General features: G+C 35.3%; 1 protein-coding gene across 1 annotated transcript in view; it reads right to left on the bottom strand.

Annotated features, from left to right (window-relative positions):
• The window catches only part of LOC103716322 (uncharacterized protein At3g06530), a 37,317-nt gene that overhangs the window by 2,832 nt on the left and 17,121 nt on the right, over positions 1–17,364 (bottom strand). The window contains exons 19-37 of the mRNA XM_008804274.3: positions 17,073–17,229; positions 14,916–15,070; positions 14,649–14,730; positions 14,378–14,555; positions 13,127–13,202; positions 12,464–12,637; positions 12,271–12,330; positions 12,039–12,143; positions 10,884–10,973; positions 8,976–9,184; positions 8,679–8,889; positions 8,382–8,564; positions 7,720–7,815; positions 7,569–7,636; positions 7,121–7,478; positions 6,603–6,818; positions 5,655–6,341; positions 5,162–5,571; positions 733–985 (exon numbers count right to left, since the gene is read on the bottom strand). Coding sequence (XP_008802496.2) covers positions 733–985; positions 5,162–5,571; positions 5,655–6,341; positions 6,603–6,818; positions 7,121–7,478; positions 7,569–7,636; positions 7,720–7,815; positions 8,382–8,564; positions 8,679–8,889; positions 8,976–9,184; positions 10,884–10,973; positions 12,039–12,143; positions 12,271–12,330; positions 12,464–12,637; positions 13,127–13,202; positions 14,378–14,555; positions 14,649–14,730; positions 14,916–15,070; positions 17,073–17,229 — 3,768 coding nt within the window. The remainder of the gene's footprint in view (positions 1–732; positions 986–5,161; positions 5,572–5,654; positions 6,342–6,602; positions 6,819–7,120; positions 7,479–7,568; positions 7,637–7,719; positions 7,816–8,381; positions 8,565–8,678; positions 8,890–8,975; positions 9,185–10,883; positions 10,974–12,038; positions 12,144–12,270; positions 12,331–12,463; positions 12,638–13,126; positions 13,203–14,377; positions 14,556–14,648; positions 14,731–14,915; positions 15,071–17,072; positions 17,230–17,364) is intronic.

Here is a 17,364-nt window from a genome sequence, read left to right as displayed (position 1 = left end):
CCAGATGTCCACTGCTGCAACTTGAGACAATAATGGGGAAACAACCACAAGAATATGTTTGGCTCGGCCAAACTGAAACCAGCTCATGGGCCCTGGTTGGGAATAAGCAAAGAAAATAAACACTTCAATTAACACGCTCAAAAATTTAGATTATGAGCATTTGAAAAGTTAATGCAAGTTCTATATAAGGTGCCATTAACAAGGCACTCCACATATCTACCTTAAGTGTTGTGCTGAAGACAGCATAAGTACTATCTTAAGGATCATCCAACAATTCAATGTCCAAGTATTTAATTTTCATTCCGAAATTATTTTAGAAAGTGTCCAGGCATTAGAGTAAGTTTAAAAAGTTGTAAATCCTATTTATCTTACCATGATTTTATTTTCAACAAAGTCCGAAGCTGGGATTCCCATTGAAAATTAATAAATCAAGATTTGGCACTAAAAACTTGCCTAAAATGGCAAGAGTTGAGGTAGATGATACTGTCAAAAACGTATAGCAAAATACTTCCCCTAAAAGCGAAGGCTGATTATAGATTTAATGACAACCTTTCAGGTTAATAAAATAAATCCATGTGAAACGTAACTTCTACTACACCTATATAAGAAATCCAGAATTTCTAATGGAGAACAATTCTAAATTTCTTAGGGAAGAGAAGGATATTATGACATGAACATATATCAAAATGCGGCTGTATGTTTTTCAGATATCTAAATGGTGAAAAGGATAACCTGGAAGTTAGAGGAATCCAAAAACTTCAGGTCAGTATCATAGAGGAAGCACTGGTATAAGGACTTTAGAATCAGTGCTCTCAAATGCCATTGCTTTGCTGACAAAACATTATCCTGTCCACGATTATGTGTGTCCCCAACTTTGGCCTTTTTCCTCTTTTGTGTTGAAGTAGGTAAACCTGCATCTTGATCTTCAGTTAGATATCGTATGCAACCTTCAAGCAAGTACTTGAAGTAAGGTACAAAAAGGGACCTGCATTAAGAAAAGATGTCACCTGGATGTTAACATGAAAAGGGGGGAAAAATAAAAAAAAGAATAGACAATAAAGAAAACATTTAACTGACAAGAATCAAACTTCATTACCATCAAGATTAAGCAAACCAGCTCCTAACATATTATGGTTATAACAGATGGACATATTACTATGTTTTATATATTGAAACCCAATTGCTAGGAATAAGCAGGAAAATGACATTAGTAATTAATCAAAATCAGTCAGAACTTATAGCATAAAATGTTTTCAGGAACTCAGTTGGCAATCATGTTTACAGTCCTAGATTGCTTTCTACTTTAAAGCTAGAGGAAGCAATTGCAGGTCAACTACTTTAACTGAAGGAAATATTTCAAATACCAGGAAAGGAGGTGCTATAGCAGTCCCATTTCTCTGAAAGATCCAGCTATCATTATCTGACTTTCAGGGGTTCCCTTCATTATTGGAGGGAAAGATTGGACAACTTAGTGCCACATGTCTCAACATAATTATGGACAACTGTTACTAGGAGAAATTGTGTTGGTGAGAAACCTTGGCAAAAAATGGGTATATAAATGGAAAAATGGGAAGTATCACCTGTGTCAATCGAAGGACAGGATTCTGGAGCACATACTCTTCCATAGTAGTTTCAGGCAGGCCACTCTCGCATAGTAGTTTTAGACAAATCACTGTTCTCAGATGCTTGTCATTAGTTACTGTAGATGCACGGATTCTTTAGAAACACTGCAGCTAACTACCTTAACCCTAACCAGTAAGCCTTATCACATTTATATGGCCATATTGCCGTAAGATTTCAGAACATCTATGGTATTGAACCTTAATAAGAAGGCATCAATGTGAAATTATGACAAAGACTTGGATAAACATGCTGCACCAATAGATATAGCAGACAATCATCCTTCGTGGTAGATAAATTATGAAGCTACATTGATTTTAACCAGTAAGTCCTGTCCTATCCATATAAGATCAACTTTCGAATGAGTATTTAACAACCAACCCTCAACCACATGGGAACCCCCTACAGATATTAGTTTCAAGGCCCTAATGGACGGGTACCATTCAGCGCCATATCATGCCGAACACATGCTAAGCCACATGCCAAAGCTCATGCTATAAAATTAAGCCCGTGGCGAACTAGGACATACCACCAGAAACCTAATACAGGTACAACACATGGGTACATACACCGGAACTCTGACCATATCTGGCCAATGCAGTACATGCGATACAACAAGAACAGGCAAGACCATATCATGGTACTTGAATCCATAACTAGATTTAACTTCCTAGGTCAGATAACAAAGATGGGCCAGCCACAACTCTTAAGAAGGTATACTGAATTAAGAAAAGCTACCTTCCTAGATAAGCTATTTATGCTCATACAAAAAGGGATAACCCTCAAACATACCCTTGACAAGAAAGGAGTCATAGTAGAGGGGGAATGATTAGACTAAAAAGTCTTACCTTTCTAGTTTAGTTTAAGCTCAAACAGAAGGGGACAACCCTCAAACATACCATTGATGGAAGAAGTCTTAGCAGAGAGGAAAATGATGATATCTGAAAAGGAATTTTTATACATCTTCAGTGAACCATGCTATCTTGCCACAGGTGCGAATGTATTTTCCTATCAGAATGTTGTCTTTTCTCTGTCTAGCCTCTAATGGACCAAAGAAGCAAAAGAAAAATAAAGTAATAGCGCAAATTCAAAGTGTAAGAATATTTTAACAAAGTTGAGCTTTAACAAAGTGAGAAACTAAATTAATTAGCTTAAGCTGCTATGACAGAGGCAGTTCTCTTGTTCAAAGAAATTTAATCATGGGCGTGTATTTGTTGTAAGTGCACCATACAGATTTTCACTCAAAAGGACTCAAAATCTTCATTTCTTAGTCGCAACGGTCTCACACCACGCAAGAATAAGGAAACTTTATTCATAAGATATGCTATACTTCAGGAGCTCTAAACAGCCAATATTGGAACTACACCACATAACTCAAATTACAAAGAATGAAACCAAACTCTGTGCTGGTCTATGCTCAATAGCAACTACATAATATAACTCAAGCTCATCAGATAGTAAATAAAGCATAATTTTGGGAGTCTGATCTAATATGACTCAGACTACCTAGTTTGCTAACATTAGCCTGATTTCTTGCTAATATAAGCATCTGGCAAAGGAATATGAGTGCCAGATTCTCTGATAATGTAACCTATACCAAACAATGGTGACTAACCATTAAATATCTTCTGATATTAGACTGTCACATTGGATCATATTGTTGGTTCCCACATTCTTATAGTGCCCTCTGGTTAAGTCGTTCTGGGGCTTCAACCTACATTGGTTGTGACATGTGACCACCACCTATATCATCTCTTTAGTGACAGGTCTAAAAAAGGCCTATGTCACTGAAATTAATTGTTGGAAAATTCATGGATAAAGCTAGCATCCTTAGAAAAGCTGAAAACTCCCGAAGTGTGAAAAGAACTAAATGAGATAGTAAAATTGGTCAGCTAAAGTTTTATGAACAAGGACAGAATCAGTGCAACCCAAAAGGCAAGTTTTTGTCTAAGAGTAACAATCAGAGACAGAGGCAATGGTTTCCAGAAGCAAGTAATGGAATCTAAAACTCCATCTAAGAGAAGGGTTCACCATTCCAACATATTTTGAATCACTTCAATCGGTGTTGCATGAAAATGTACAGGTTTTCCATAAGTCTGTCATAGTGTCAAAACAGTCACCAATTACAATTTCCCCCTCATGCAAGATATGAGTGTGAAGTAGTTTTCAGCACCTCTCTCTCTCTCTCTCTCTTCAGGGGTGGGAGGAATGGGAGTCATAAACATGAAATATTCATGTTCTAAGGCTTCCTAAATGCACTAGTTGGAATCTAAGTTTGCCTTAGAATTTCCTTGATCCAAAAATAGAGAGCTACAGGACCCATGTTTTCAAGAATCCTCTCTTGGCTGAGTTGAAGTTCCCCTTGACCCTTTGCATTAAGGAGATCATCTTTCACTAGTCAATTTAAGTCTGTGGATTAGGTTTCTAAAATACTTGTAGAAGGACCAAGTTCTACACATACTTCAATGACTCAACAACAAGACATCAAATCATTGTATCAGATGAACAGAAATGAATTTACAAGAGAAAAGACTTGAAATTATCTAAGGGTTCGTTTGGTTGGGCTATATCAGATTACTGGGTACTCTGACGATTCCTAAGAATCATTTATCTAAGAAAATAATTGCAGGATAAAAAATTACTTTGGAAAATGGTATCAGAAAAAGATTACTATATTTAGTTAGAAGTAATCTTATATGAAAATTTTGCCAAATTTCCAACAATGCCCTTAAATAAAGGGTCCAAGAATAACATTTTTTCTCAATCCATTTGTTGGGCATTTATGGCTCATTTACATAAATGTTATCAATATTGGCCATTTCGAATATTAAAATATATATAAATGCTGTTTAATTTAAATATTTTAAATCAATTATACATATAATAGAAAATGTATTTCTTATTATAAATAAATTTTAATATATTTAGGTATATAAATAAATATATTTATTATTAATAAATCCTATGCTACATTTATTGATAAGTAAATATATGTTAATTATTTATTAATAAATAATATTTATTCATCAATATATTCATATATTTATAATATATTAATATAATTTTGATATAATATTATTAATATAATATAAGTGAGAATTTTTGTAACGAAATGATATTTTCAGATTACCTCATTTGGTAATCAAAACAAATACCACCCCTTGATTGTATTTGTTTTACCTTCAAAAAATAGATATGGGATCTACCATTTGTTTTACCATCTCTTTTGTCTCCTTTTCGTACCAAACCTAGTAATCTGACATGGGATTTATTTTCCCATGCCAGAGTACCCCCCAACCAAATGGACCCTAAGAATATTACGAATATTCAAGAATCAAGTAGGTTAAAGAACTTTTGAATCACAAGCTATCACAAAGGACCATCCCCAACCAAACCCTGCAGGTGATAGAGGAACATTTCTTTCTTCCCCATCAACAATATTCCAGGTAGCATCATGGTCATTTTGCGTCACTTCGGCAAAGAAAATAGACACCATAATCAGAAACAGAAACTGGGAAAATCAATATGCACGAGGGCTTACCTATGATGCTCTATAAGTTTGCTCACCAACATATAGAAGGAAATGGTTCGTTCCAAACTTCTGCTTTTCGTAAGATCGCTTCCTTCAAATTCAGACTCTGCCCATTCAAGACTGTGAAGGAAAAGAGGCCTGAACATGGTCTCCGTAAGTTTCATTGTCAGAACAATCATGGCATGGATGACACTTTGTTCTACCACATTTATGTTCCTGACTGATTGTGGGCATTGGCGGCGAAGATCAAGTGCTATCAAGCACTGTTCAAATAGCTTTGCATGATAAGTTCCTATAGATGACCTATCCATAGCACCAATCATACTAGATAACATTTCAAAAACCAAACATAGGCTTGATTCTCCACATTTGAGAGAACTGGAGTATATTTGCAGCAGAGGTTTGAGCATAAGGCGAACCTGCAATGTAAATATTTTCATGAAAATTAACAAGGGTAGGTAGTTGTACAGTATCTGATAAATATTTATGAGCAAAAACTTACTGGAATTTTCTCTGACAAAAGCTTTCGGACTGTAGCAGCTTTCAGTTTCACTTTCATATCTAATTCTAAAGAATATTCCGGATGAAGTACCAAAAGATCCAAGATATCTCCAAAATATGGATTCAGAAATCCATCAAGCTTTTCTACAACTGCCTCCAAAGTGACAAGTATGGACAGCAAGAGAGACACTTTGTGGCACGTAACTTCCTTAGAAACATCAACTTGGTTATATTTGGAATTTCCAATGGGGCAATTGGAGATTTCATGAGCTCTGGCTATCATATGCTTCATAACAAGGGGAAGATGAGATAGTGCTTTGGAGCCAAGCACGCTGATCAAAGCACCTGTGGTTCGAATGCACCCAGAAGAAAAGGTCAAATTATCGGAGCCAATGTGCTTTACAATAACTGTGAGGCATGTGCCGTATATTAAGTTATCAGATGGGAACTCTTTGGCCAATATTTCAAGGGAGGAAACTGCAGCAAGCTTCACAGGACTGTCTGAACCGTCCATGGTGTTATCAATCAACTCAACTATTTTTAAACACAACTCATTGAACGATGGAGCGGAGCTTTCATCTATATAAAGTGGAAATGCTATAAACTTCTGCTTCATTTTTTTCAACTCCTTGGGATCCTTCTGAACCAAACTATGGTCCTTAACAGTTTCAGATAGTAGTCCAAGCGTCTGTTCACAAAGTTGACAATTAATCAATTAGAGTCTTGTAAAAGAACAATTCACAGGCATCCAGATTAATATAGAAGATAATCATCAAGAGAAATGCTGGATAAGTAAAAGCATTTGAAATCATTAACAGAACAAAAGGTGAAGTTGTCTTCAGTTTATAACTTCCATTCCTACTACAATTAAATTTTCACTTCATGCCAAGCATGCATAACCACAATGTGCATATTACAGAAGAATGGCTCATGTAGCTGAATAAATTACCTTCCTTTTCACCCTTCCATCTGCATGCCCCAGTAACTGAGTTATTCCTTTGAAGTATGCAGAGGGCAACATCCACCTTGTAATAGTTTTTAGTACTTTATTAGCACAATCTTTAAATGCTTTTATGACATCTGAAGTGATGCTGACTTGTTTGCATCTCACAGTGACAAGTTGCGAGTGCAAAACAACCTGCTCCATAAGTTTTCCAAGTGTAATCTGTAAAATTACATAATTCATCAACCATATCATTGGAAAATTGGCCCAGAATTTTTACATTGATAATGAACAGAGAATTTAAAATTAAGAATGACCATAAGTGAACCGCCAGCTTCGCTGATGCAGTACTCGCTCAATGCAACAGGCATGCAATGGCTATATTCTACTATACAATGGTCTAAAATTCAGTTATTAGCTCTGCATATCAAGGTCAAATAATGATGCTTCTGGATTCAACAATTCTGAAACAGTTTTCAAGCTAAAATTGAACTTTGATGATCCTTTATACAAGAATAACGTACCTGCAGATAATCCACATCTTGCCCAGACTCAAGCTCAAAAACCAATTCAGTATCTTGCAACTTATATAGAATAAACTGCATAGCCAAATATAGTTCATGCAATAGCCATTCCTGTTCACTATGTGCTCTTATTTCTTGCAGAACCTTTACCAAGCAAGGAAACCATATTTTACAAGAATACTTATCGAATATTTGTGCTGCAAATTCATATTCCCACTCATTGAGGATTAAGGAGGATGAAGAAAAGAAATCATGCAGATCCCTCAGATGTTCAGAAGGAAATTTTGTAATCCGTGAAGCCAACGAGTGGAAAAGATATACAACAAGCACACCCAAGCTACCTTCTTCTCCTAATGTCCTGAAAAGCAATGTAATACAATTTGTTAAATAACTTAAGCAAAGTGCGAAGAAGAAAGCCATCTAAACCAAAACTTGAATTTCTTGGTACCTCAGAAGGTACACCATTAGAGTAAGTCTTCGGTGTTCCACGACATCTGGCAAAGCTTTTATGAATATCTGAAAGCAGCAACCATGCAATCAACAGGATGATAAGAAAGGCAAAATCAAAGTTCATGTGAGGACTTGCAACATCTTAATACCTGAAGCAGCTCTCCTACACTGTTGGTCTTTGATAACCAACAAGGTACCAGTGCTGATATCATATCCTCCAAAACTTGTTGGGAATGACTGTCATTCTTTGACATCAATGAGAAAAATAAAGTGGGAATTAGTTAATTCCTCTGTTTTGCTTCTTGTATTACTGAATCATCACTAATAATCAAGTAAAATTCTAGATTATATTGTTTTGGAAGTCTGGACAACATAATACCTAAAACATGTTAGTAATAGCTGAATGTACACGAGATCTTCAAGACAAATTAAAATAATGTCAAACATATCACTTACATAATAAGGTTACAATTTTTAATTGTTAGGTTTCTTGTATATAGTTCATTAACCGTAGCATATAGTTCATTAACCTTAGCACACAACTTCATTAACACTGAATGTTTTTATACAAAAGAAGTCTGACCCCAGGAGTACATACAGAAAGCAATCAATATACAAGGACTAATGGTGTTAGCATCAATCTGCAGTAACCACCAATTTAACAATTTTTAGTAGCAGTTATTTTCTTACAGAACTCTCCTACATAAATGTCAATATCTTCCTGAGGCCAAAGCATTTCATGGAACACAACAAAATTGAAAGCCATCCAGATGACAGAAATAATATTCAACTTAGAGATGTGATGACCAACCTGCTTTACAGCAGATTCTCCAATTACAGTAAATATATCAACGATATGTTCTGAAATCCATCTAGAAGAAACCTTTGCAACAGATGAGAGCAACAGGAATACATGATTGCGAGTTGCGACATCCCTAGCAGTATGGGCACATTCAATCAGAAGATTCATGTTGACCTTATCAAACATGTCATCCTGAAAAATAAATGTAAAATGATATAAAAATTAAATGTTTCTGATAAGGAAGAAGCAGATGATAAGAAAGAACATGCTAAACTAAAATCATCACTACAAGAAAATAATAATTACTTTTATTGGATGATCCAGTAAAAGTGAATCACTAATATCCTTAAGAATTAATAATGTTATTTGTTGAGCTTGATAGACAGCACTGATGAGGGACTCAGGAACTTCTGATAAGGCTCCGCTTCCTTTTTCACCTTGACCAATCAGACCAAGAAGCCAATCATTAGAAAAAAGTTTTTCTAGAGCCTGGAAAAGTGGTTGTACCAAGGATTCCCTGCAAATACAGAAGCAACCGGTGAGATATAATGGTAAGACTAGAAAAAGGAGGGGGGAGGATTGACAGGTATGGTTGGCACAAACCTTTTCTCTATATTCTTCTTGAATAACAAAATATCAAGAAAAGAGACAAGAATGGACAGTGTTGGTTCTTCTTTACTAAATGTATCTCGAGAGATGCCAAAACTGAAATGAATCAGATTTTTCTTTCTCTTCACTCTTTTTGAGGAGCCAATCTCATGACCTTGTAAGAGAATAAATTCAAGAAACCTAACTATGGTTGAGTGGTTGATCTGCCAAAGAAAAAGCATAACCATCAATTATATCATACAGCATAACCAGCACTTTAGACAAGGGTAGCAACGGACTCCAAACAAGAAGCATAATGCTTGGAAGTGAATCCAGTATGTTGTTTAGTACTACTGTTGATTTACATTAGTCAAGAAAAACAGATACAATTACATCAATTAACGCAAAGAACAAGCAAACGAGAGCAATGGAATAACGCTAAGAAAACTTCTTAACTCTTCTGTAACAACTCTAATGTATGAAACTACAAGTATGTGCCAAGCTTTAGCTATGGGGCAACATGCCATGACTCATTTCTAGGAGAGAGAGGCACAGAACCATCTCTTAATTCACAATTCATCATGTATACTTTTCATATTAAACTAGCTACTTCATCAGAATTTTCTTCCCACTGAATGAAAGTCCTTTTTCATGTTGTATGCAAAAAAAGCTAGAGTGCTTCAATAATTATTCCATTATATTCCAACACAAACTGAAATATGTGTAAGTGTGTAGCAGAGAGTGTAATTGATGGAGCACAGAACAACCTACAGAAAGATCTTAAAGACCTCAAACACTCTAGGTCCAAATACATATGAACCAGTATTGAGAAAATATGAGCAAGTTGTTGAAGAACTATAACAGGTATATAAAAATTCCATGCAATATGATACAAGATTCATCAAAACATACATTAATTAGAATAATTAAGTGAATAGAAAAATAAATGTCGCAATGATTAAGTCTCCAAAAAAAATCTCATGCATGATTCTAGCATTTAGTTACTAACGCATATCAGCATGATGTCCATGATCGGTTGAAAAATAGCAAGTCTTCCAGTACCCATTAGTGACTTCAACGGTAACCTTCAATTATCAATATATCAATTTATTACAGCAACAGATGCCAGCTTAGTCAGTGAGTTGCATCAATCAACAAAATCAGTAATGAATTATCGTATCCATTACACAACCTTGTAAGTTGGCAACATATTGCATGTGAAAGCTCTGCACTAGATTAAAAAGTAATATTTAAATGGTTGATGATAATAGTCCCAAGGCACTCCAATCAAAACATATAAACAAGGATTATACACTACATGAAGCAGAAGTTTAAAAAAAAAAACATCTTACTTTCACCTAACATCTTTGCTTACATATTAGTTTAGTCACCTATCATGCTAGGACTTGAGAAATTGACAAACGTCCAGAGCCCAAATTTCCCTGCCCTCAGTGAATGTGTATAAAGAATTTACATAAGATACTCATTTTCCAGGTGGTTTATGTCAGCAGCAATGGAGTTTCCCAGATTCTTCTCCCAGCACTATAATTTAGTCCAACCTAGCAAGCAGTCTTTAACATGTAGCATCATTGTATGTATCAAAAAGGACAAAATATAGGACTCCTGTACTGCAGTTCTCCTATGCAGACTTTTGTTCTAGCATTACATTTTTCAGCTAGAATCTAGACTGCACAAATTTCTTGAAATGAATACTAAACATATCAAACTAGATAACCAACAAAAAAACCTTTCCAAGTAAACTAGGTTTGCTAACTCATGATAGCATGCATTTAACAACAGAAACAAAATCAGTCTTATTAAAGTTGAAATATAGAAGGCTACAATATGATATACCAAAAGCAGAAGAAACTCGACTACATAAAATCTCAGCAAACAGAAAAGTTTCTTATAGAAAGTACGCACATTTATTCTCAACAAAGCTTCTCTAGCGGCATTTCGTATGTCTCCATTATCATTCCGGAATAGCAAAACAAGGTTGCCAAAAAGCTGATCCTGAAAAATTATATAAATGTCAGATCATCACATGAATGTCAGTTCACAATCTAGTACATGTCACTGCAATTAACATGCCAACAACAATTATATAAATTCCTGCAATGATTCCCAAACTTATTTTCTAAGCAAAAGATGGGAGATATTTGGGTATCAGAAGACAAAAAGAAAGAATGGCAATCCAGAAAAGACTACCTCCAGACCAAACTAGCAAGGTAACTATATATTCTCCAGAATATTGCTAACAAACAAGCTTGACAAGAGATTGCTGACTCTCAATTTAACAAACAAGTACAACATGTACAACATAGATACAACCACTTTAAGCTATTACTCCTAAGGATGCATGGAAAGACATGGAACAATGATTCATTATGTCACTAGGTGTTTGAATAGCATGTTCTGCAATGCCTGTGGATTTGAAGATAACTTCATACTGATCTCTCACATTAAATAACTTGGAGAGAGAATAAATGGTGAGGGACAAGACATCAAGAGAGAGAGAGAAAGGATGCTTATAACAGAAAACAAGAAGAAATATTGATTGCATAACAAGTGAACACTACATGTAATGGACAGCATAAGGAATCTAGAGGCTGAGAACAACTGAACAAACTTAGTACTCTATCTTGCATTTCCCATATTAAATATATCCAGTCTCATACCACATAACATAATGACATGTGCCCAACTATCTGCAACTACATACTTTCTCCAGGAAAAGTTGAAAAGTTGATGATTGTTTTCATATTTGTATTTTTGGGTTATCAAGAATTAAATTTCAAAAACACCAATCCACTTCAAGTAAAACATGAATCTTTTCTTATATGTATGTTGCCTTTGCATGTCTATCTGCAAATTATTTGATATGAATATGGCACAAAGTCATGGTAAAACCACAGTATCACCATCAGAAGTTACTAGCTAGTTCATCAAAAGAAAAGTTTATGTAGTGCATACAAACAACTGCATAAGAAAAAAATAAACGCTATGGGTCTTATGGCCCTGAGCTTATTAGCTCAAAGTACAGTCTGACAATATGGACTAAAATGATTCAGCATATACCTGTCTTTCAGTCTTCAAACAACCATACATGGCAGGTGTCAGAGATTGCAAAACAGTAACGCATGGTCGTACAACAGCAGCATCATCAGGAGACGAAGCATCCACCTGAAAGTCGCAACATTCAAGGAGATAAAATAAAGATAGACCAACTAGAATATCGACATATATGATAAAGCTGTCGCAAAAGAATGAAATCACAAAATCAAATAATATCGATGGCCCTTCAACTTACTCTTAAACAATCTACGATGTCAGCATCAATATGCGCAGAGCTTGATACTGGAACACAAACCTGCAGAAACATTATAAACATTAGAAGCTTGACTTAAAGCATCCTAATAGTTAACAGGCGAGGCATGTTAAAGGAGGAACCACAGTACAATACAGTGTGAAAGGATAGTTTCAGGTAATACTGTTAAAATTACCTCCAAAAGCAAGCATAAGGTCTCTACTTCAGTCTTTGACAGTTTTTGCTGCACTTTGTCAAGTCCAAAGTGGTATTTATTGCGTCTTTCCAGAAGTGCTAACAGTAATGATGTGACTCCTTCTACATGTAATATTCTATCTCCCATTCCTTTGAGCAATGATAATACCATTAGCTGGGAAAAGGTATAAAATTCATTAGCTTTCTATATGGACCATTTTATATATAGCTAAACAGTAAGAAAGTCGTTACATTTATATGCAAGCAATGCACAATTAATTTTATAAAAAAAATAGAAATTCTTGAATGGCCAACAAATAAAACCATGGTCCACAATCTCAGTACCGGGTACCATATCGGTACCTTATCGGTTCAGTATGGTACGATACACTCCTATACCGAAATAGCTCTCTAACCATTCTTAATTTTTATATCGGTACGCCCTGGTCCATATTGATACGCTTCGGTACAGACCAGTACATACTTTGGTACGTTTCGGTATGCCTCGGTATGGGGCGGTACGCCTCAGAACGGATAGTACGGAGCTCGTACCAACTTCAAGTTAAGTTTTCATACCGATTTCCTCTCGGTATGGTATGGTATACCATGTACTGCCAGCAGACCATGAATAAAACTCATTGTATTAACCCAAACTAAGACAAACCTTTCCATAAGAGGAAAATCTGAGAGCAAAACTCAAAATAAAAAGCAATATGGCATCCTTTGTAGGCTGATCAAACCTGAAAAGAAAACACAGATAAATTGTATATTAGGATGATAAAAGGTCAGACAGCCAATGATAATATGAATATCTTTTTTCAAGAATAGCCAGATTTCCAAAATCTATGCATGGCATGGATGGAGAAGTTCATCCTTAAGGTCATAAATTGAATAATTTTTTCAAGAATGGTCAGATTTCTAAACTCTATGCACCAGCATGGATGGAGAAGTCCATCCTTTCCAGTAGATCGCAATAGCAATCAGTTAATCATCAACAATGTCCTGATTCATTGAGTGTCAATTTTACAGAAAGGTTCCAGATTGGCCAAAGAAACAAGAGGAAAAAATAGATGAAGGTTAATGCAGAATTTGTCTGGAAGATTTTTATTGCAGCAAACATGAAGCCAATAAAATAGATTAATATGAAAGTTGCAGCAGTGAATCTTTAGACTTGTAGTGTGATTTTGTGGCGTGTTTATATAAATGCCTTGTGACTTGAAAGAGGAAGGTTAGAGTATGAATCATTATGTTTTGCTGATGTAAGTTGCTTGTATTATAGTCATTCATAATGAAGTTCTGTCAGGTTGTATGCAGTAACTCTGAGAATTCACAGTGATGACCTCACCCTAACAAGTTTTCTGTCAAAGTTCACAAATTGCTTTATACACCATGGCAATTTAAGAGTAATAAGCGGTGCATATCTACTTAACAATAACCTGGGAGTGATGACATTATAGATCTGCATGTGGGTTTAGGCATATAAATAGCCATACATGTACATGTCAAGGCCAAAGCAAAAAAAAAATCCATTGGTGACACTGTTCTTTTTGCTCCTTTACTTTCTAATAGCAAGACTAATCATGATAAGCCTATAATGCATAAGACCAATCCTACACCTTCCAACCAGCACATTACAAGAAATCTGATTGCAGATATACATGCAAAGAAACTAAAAAAGTAACACCACAGCATGTCACTCCACTAGTATTACCTTCATACTAGATGGGAAATAATTCATCTAAAACCCAACTAACAATTCCAGAAGACTGTCCAATAGTAATGAATATGATATGGAAATCATAAAAGCCATGAAAACTAGCAAATGACCTATACAGTGTGAAGCCACAGCATACCGTGATTTTCAATACATCAAGAATATTTGGGGGGAAAAAAGGAAAGAGAAAAAGAGGTTAACCTATTGTGAATGCTCTCAGGAACTAAGAAGTTATGTCCAGACAAGCTTAGCATTGATGTCAAATATGAAGGAAGAAAATTCACATCCGAGGAAATCAGCTTCTTTTGGCTCACTATAGACTCTAAAAAGTCCCCAAAGGTCGGTGATGATACACAACGAGGCAATATGGTATCATTCCCTGCCAGTACAGCATATTATAACAGTCAGTTACTCATGAGAATCATTTAAGTTCAAGATGTAAAAAAGAAAAGCCTGAAAAGATTTTAAAAACCATTTCTTAGCCGAGAAACATCAAAAAGCCGCCACATTTTGTAGAGTCCTTCAACGCAATTCACAGCAGCTGTTCTTACATCCTACACAAAAAGCCAGTGTTGACTCTATAGTTGGAAAAGAAACAAAAGGTTGCAACTGAGTGTAGATGATCATATTCACATCTAATATTCAAAACCTTCATTTTTTTTCTTGAAAAAAACCCAGATTTTCAACACTTTGTAAGAACTGGAAACAAACAAGAAGCTCCAAGAGTCAAAAGCAAAACCTTGTCTTCATTTGAAAGTGGAATGAGAAGTGAAGGAAATCCCAATAGAAGCTGTAAATGACTGTTTTCATCAATGCCTCCTTCAGATAATGCACTCATAGAACAAATAGTAGAAAACAAAAGAAGGCTTTCAACTTGAATTTCAACAGGAACACCTGCAAGGCCAAAGGATACTCAGAAAAAGACAGCTGATGTCAAGTTCTATATAGCATGTTAAAACCCCAAAAAAGAACTCTCAATTACAAGTACTGTGTAGGCATGCAGAATACAATGAGCTCCCACTTGTTCCTTTATGAGTAAAAAAATAATAATTTACTTATAATGATTATTATTCACCAAAATTAGCATTGTTATTGCAATGATCTCTGCTCCCTGGTCTAATCATATTTTGCAGTGAAAACATGACAAAATTTGGAAATGAATGCACCAAAAATCAATGATAAAATATTGAAGAAATCAGGATAAGCCAAAAATAAGATTTTGTAGAATCAGTCAATGAACTGGTTTAAATTTTGTAACGATCAGTTTAAATAAGTAATCCTAATTAAAAGAACTGGCTTGAATGGCCAGAATATATTGATATAAGCTCTTGAAGCCATTGAATACGAGCAACGCACAGAAATCAAGAATATAATGGCAATTAATTCCAAAACTCACTATTTGCAATATCTTTTAAATTGCTATAGTACAATGACCCATAAAAACCATAAACATAACAATGAGATCATATTATATGACACATCTCCAACTTGGAACCTTCTATTCTAGATAGCAATAGCCCATCAATATAATAATATATGAGAGGCCTGGATATCCAGGTTGAATTTTCAAATTTAGTCTCAAACACAACTAGGTATTGGTTCAGAGTTATAGTAACAAAACACAGGTACACATAACAAAGTCCACTCAATGTTCTGCATTCAGTACACTGCTAGATCCAACATAAGCGCAAGCATCAATTCATCTAGGCTCACTTTATAATTTCTACATATCAAGTGTGAAGTTAACCAATATTGTGATATGCACACGCATGCACATGGTTGGTCCTAATTTTACAGTTTCTACATATCAACTAGAGAAATACTGTGATACTCTCTCTCTCTCTCTCTCTCTCTCATGCACACATGAGAGCACCTTCGCACTCAGCCTCACAGACCAATGTGCAGAATTCCACGCCCCGCCAAACAGGAAAAAAAGGGAAAAAGAAAAAAAGGAGTAGAAAACACACAAATGCACAAGAGAAATTACACCCCGTACCCACTCGTTAGGCTACCCAGTAACATGCATACACAAACATTACTTTGTGAATCCTTTCTACTGTGGCAGGAGGGGAGGGGGTGAGAGAGAGAGAGAGAGAGAGAGAGAGAAGGGGGGAAGGTAGGGGGTAGAGATACCAGACTCAATATGTTCCAACATAAATGCTTGCGGTGGTCGAGAAATATAGACAGGTGACATATATATGTGCATCCTATCAAATATATAAATGCATATACCTCAACAATTTATTCCTCGACCACTGCAAGCATGACAGAACAAATCCAATCTAGTAGCAGGCATACCCATCTCCATAGAAACAAAAATAAAGAATCTGCAATGATATAACACAAACGTACGGCAATTTCAAAGGCCATTCCAGATCCCACAAGCCAAGTCAAAAAATATATATTTTATGTGAAATATAAAAAGAAAAATTAAGCTATCAGAAAGCCCTTTAAATTAATTTGGATAAGCTAAATCCAAAAAAGCCCTTTAAATAAATTTGAATAAGCTAAACCTTAAATTAGAATGAAGCTTTACAATAAACAATCATACATGAGTAGAAAGTAAACACAGAATGACAATGGTTCAATCCAATTACACGAGATCATCCTGGAAAGATACTATAAATAGAAACATATATTTTCAAAAAGAGCATCACAATAAGTAAAAAAGGGAATTATTCAAACAAATCAGTAAAGAAATGCAAGATAAAAACTGCTATGGCTTTTTTGGAGTTTCCAAATATGCAGCTGTTGTTGCGGATGAGAAATGAAAGAAAAAGAAAGGTAGAAAGATCCAGAGAAAGGATATTTTGCAGTAGATATTAGTTTAACTGTTTGAGACATTACATAATTGAACAAGTGCTAGGTAAAAGGAAGATTATTTATCATCACAAACCTTCTTCTGCAAAATATTTCGAAAGAAACTGAAAAGGAGCTTTGCTGCAACTAGTCACAAGAAATTGAAGATGCTTTTTAAAAACATTCTTCGACAGTGAAGTTACGAAGAAGACAAACAATTCATTTAGTATAGAGAGCCATTCATCAGTAACCGCCTGCATGTAAAAGAATGTAGATACTCGTTAACAAGAAGACCAAATCACCAAAACCTAGAATGGCAGCATTTACTTCAAGCATCCAAGGCTTGTGTTCTACTGAAATTCTGGGGAAAAAAAGGTAATATTAAGAAT

The sequence above is a fragment of the Phoenix dactylifera genome, chromosome 2 (genome assembly GCF_009389715.1).
Source record: "Phoenix dactylifera cultivar Barhee BC4 chromosome 2, palm_55x_up_171113_PBpolish2nd_filt_p, whole genome shotgun sequence".
NCBI classification, from domain to species: domain Eukaryota; kingdom Viridiplantae; phylum Streptophyta; class Magnoliopsida; order Arecales; family Arecaceae; genus Phoenix; species Phoenix dactylifera.
This window is presented reverse-complemented; position numbering and strand designations above follow the sequence as displayed.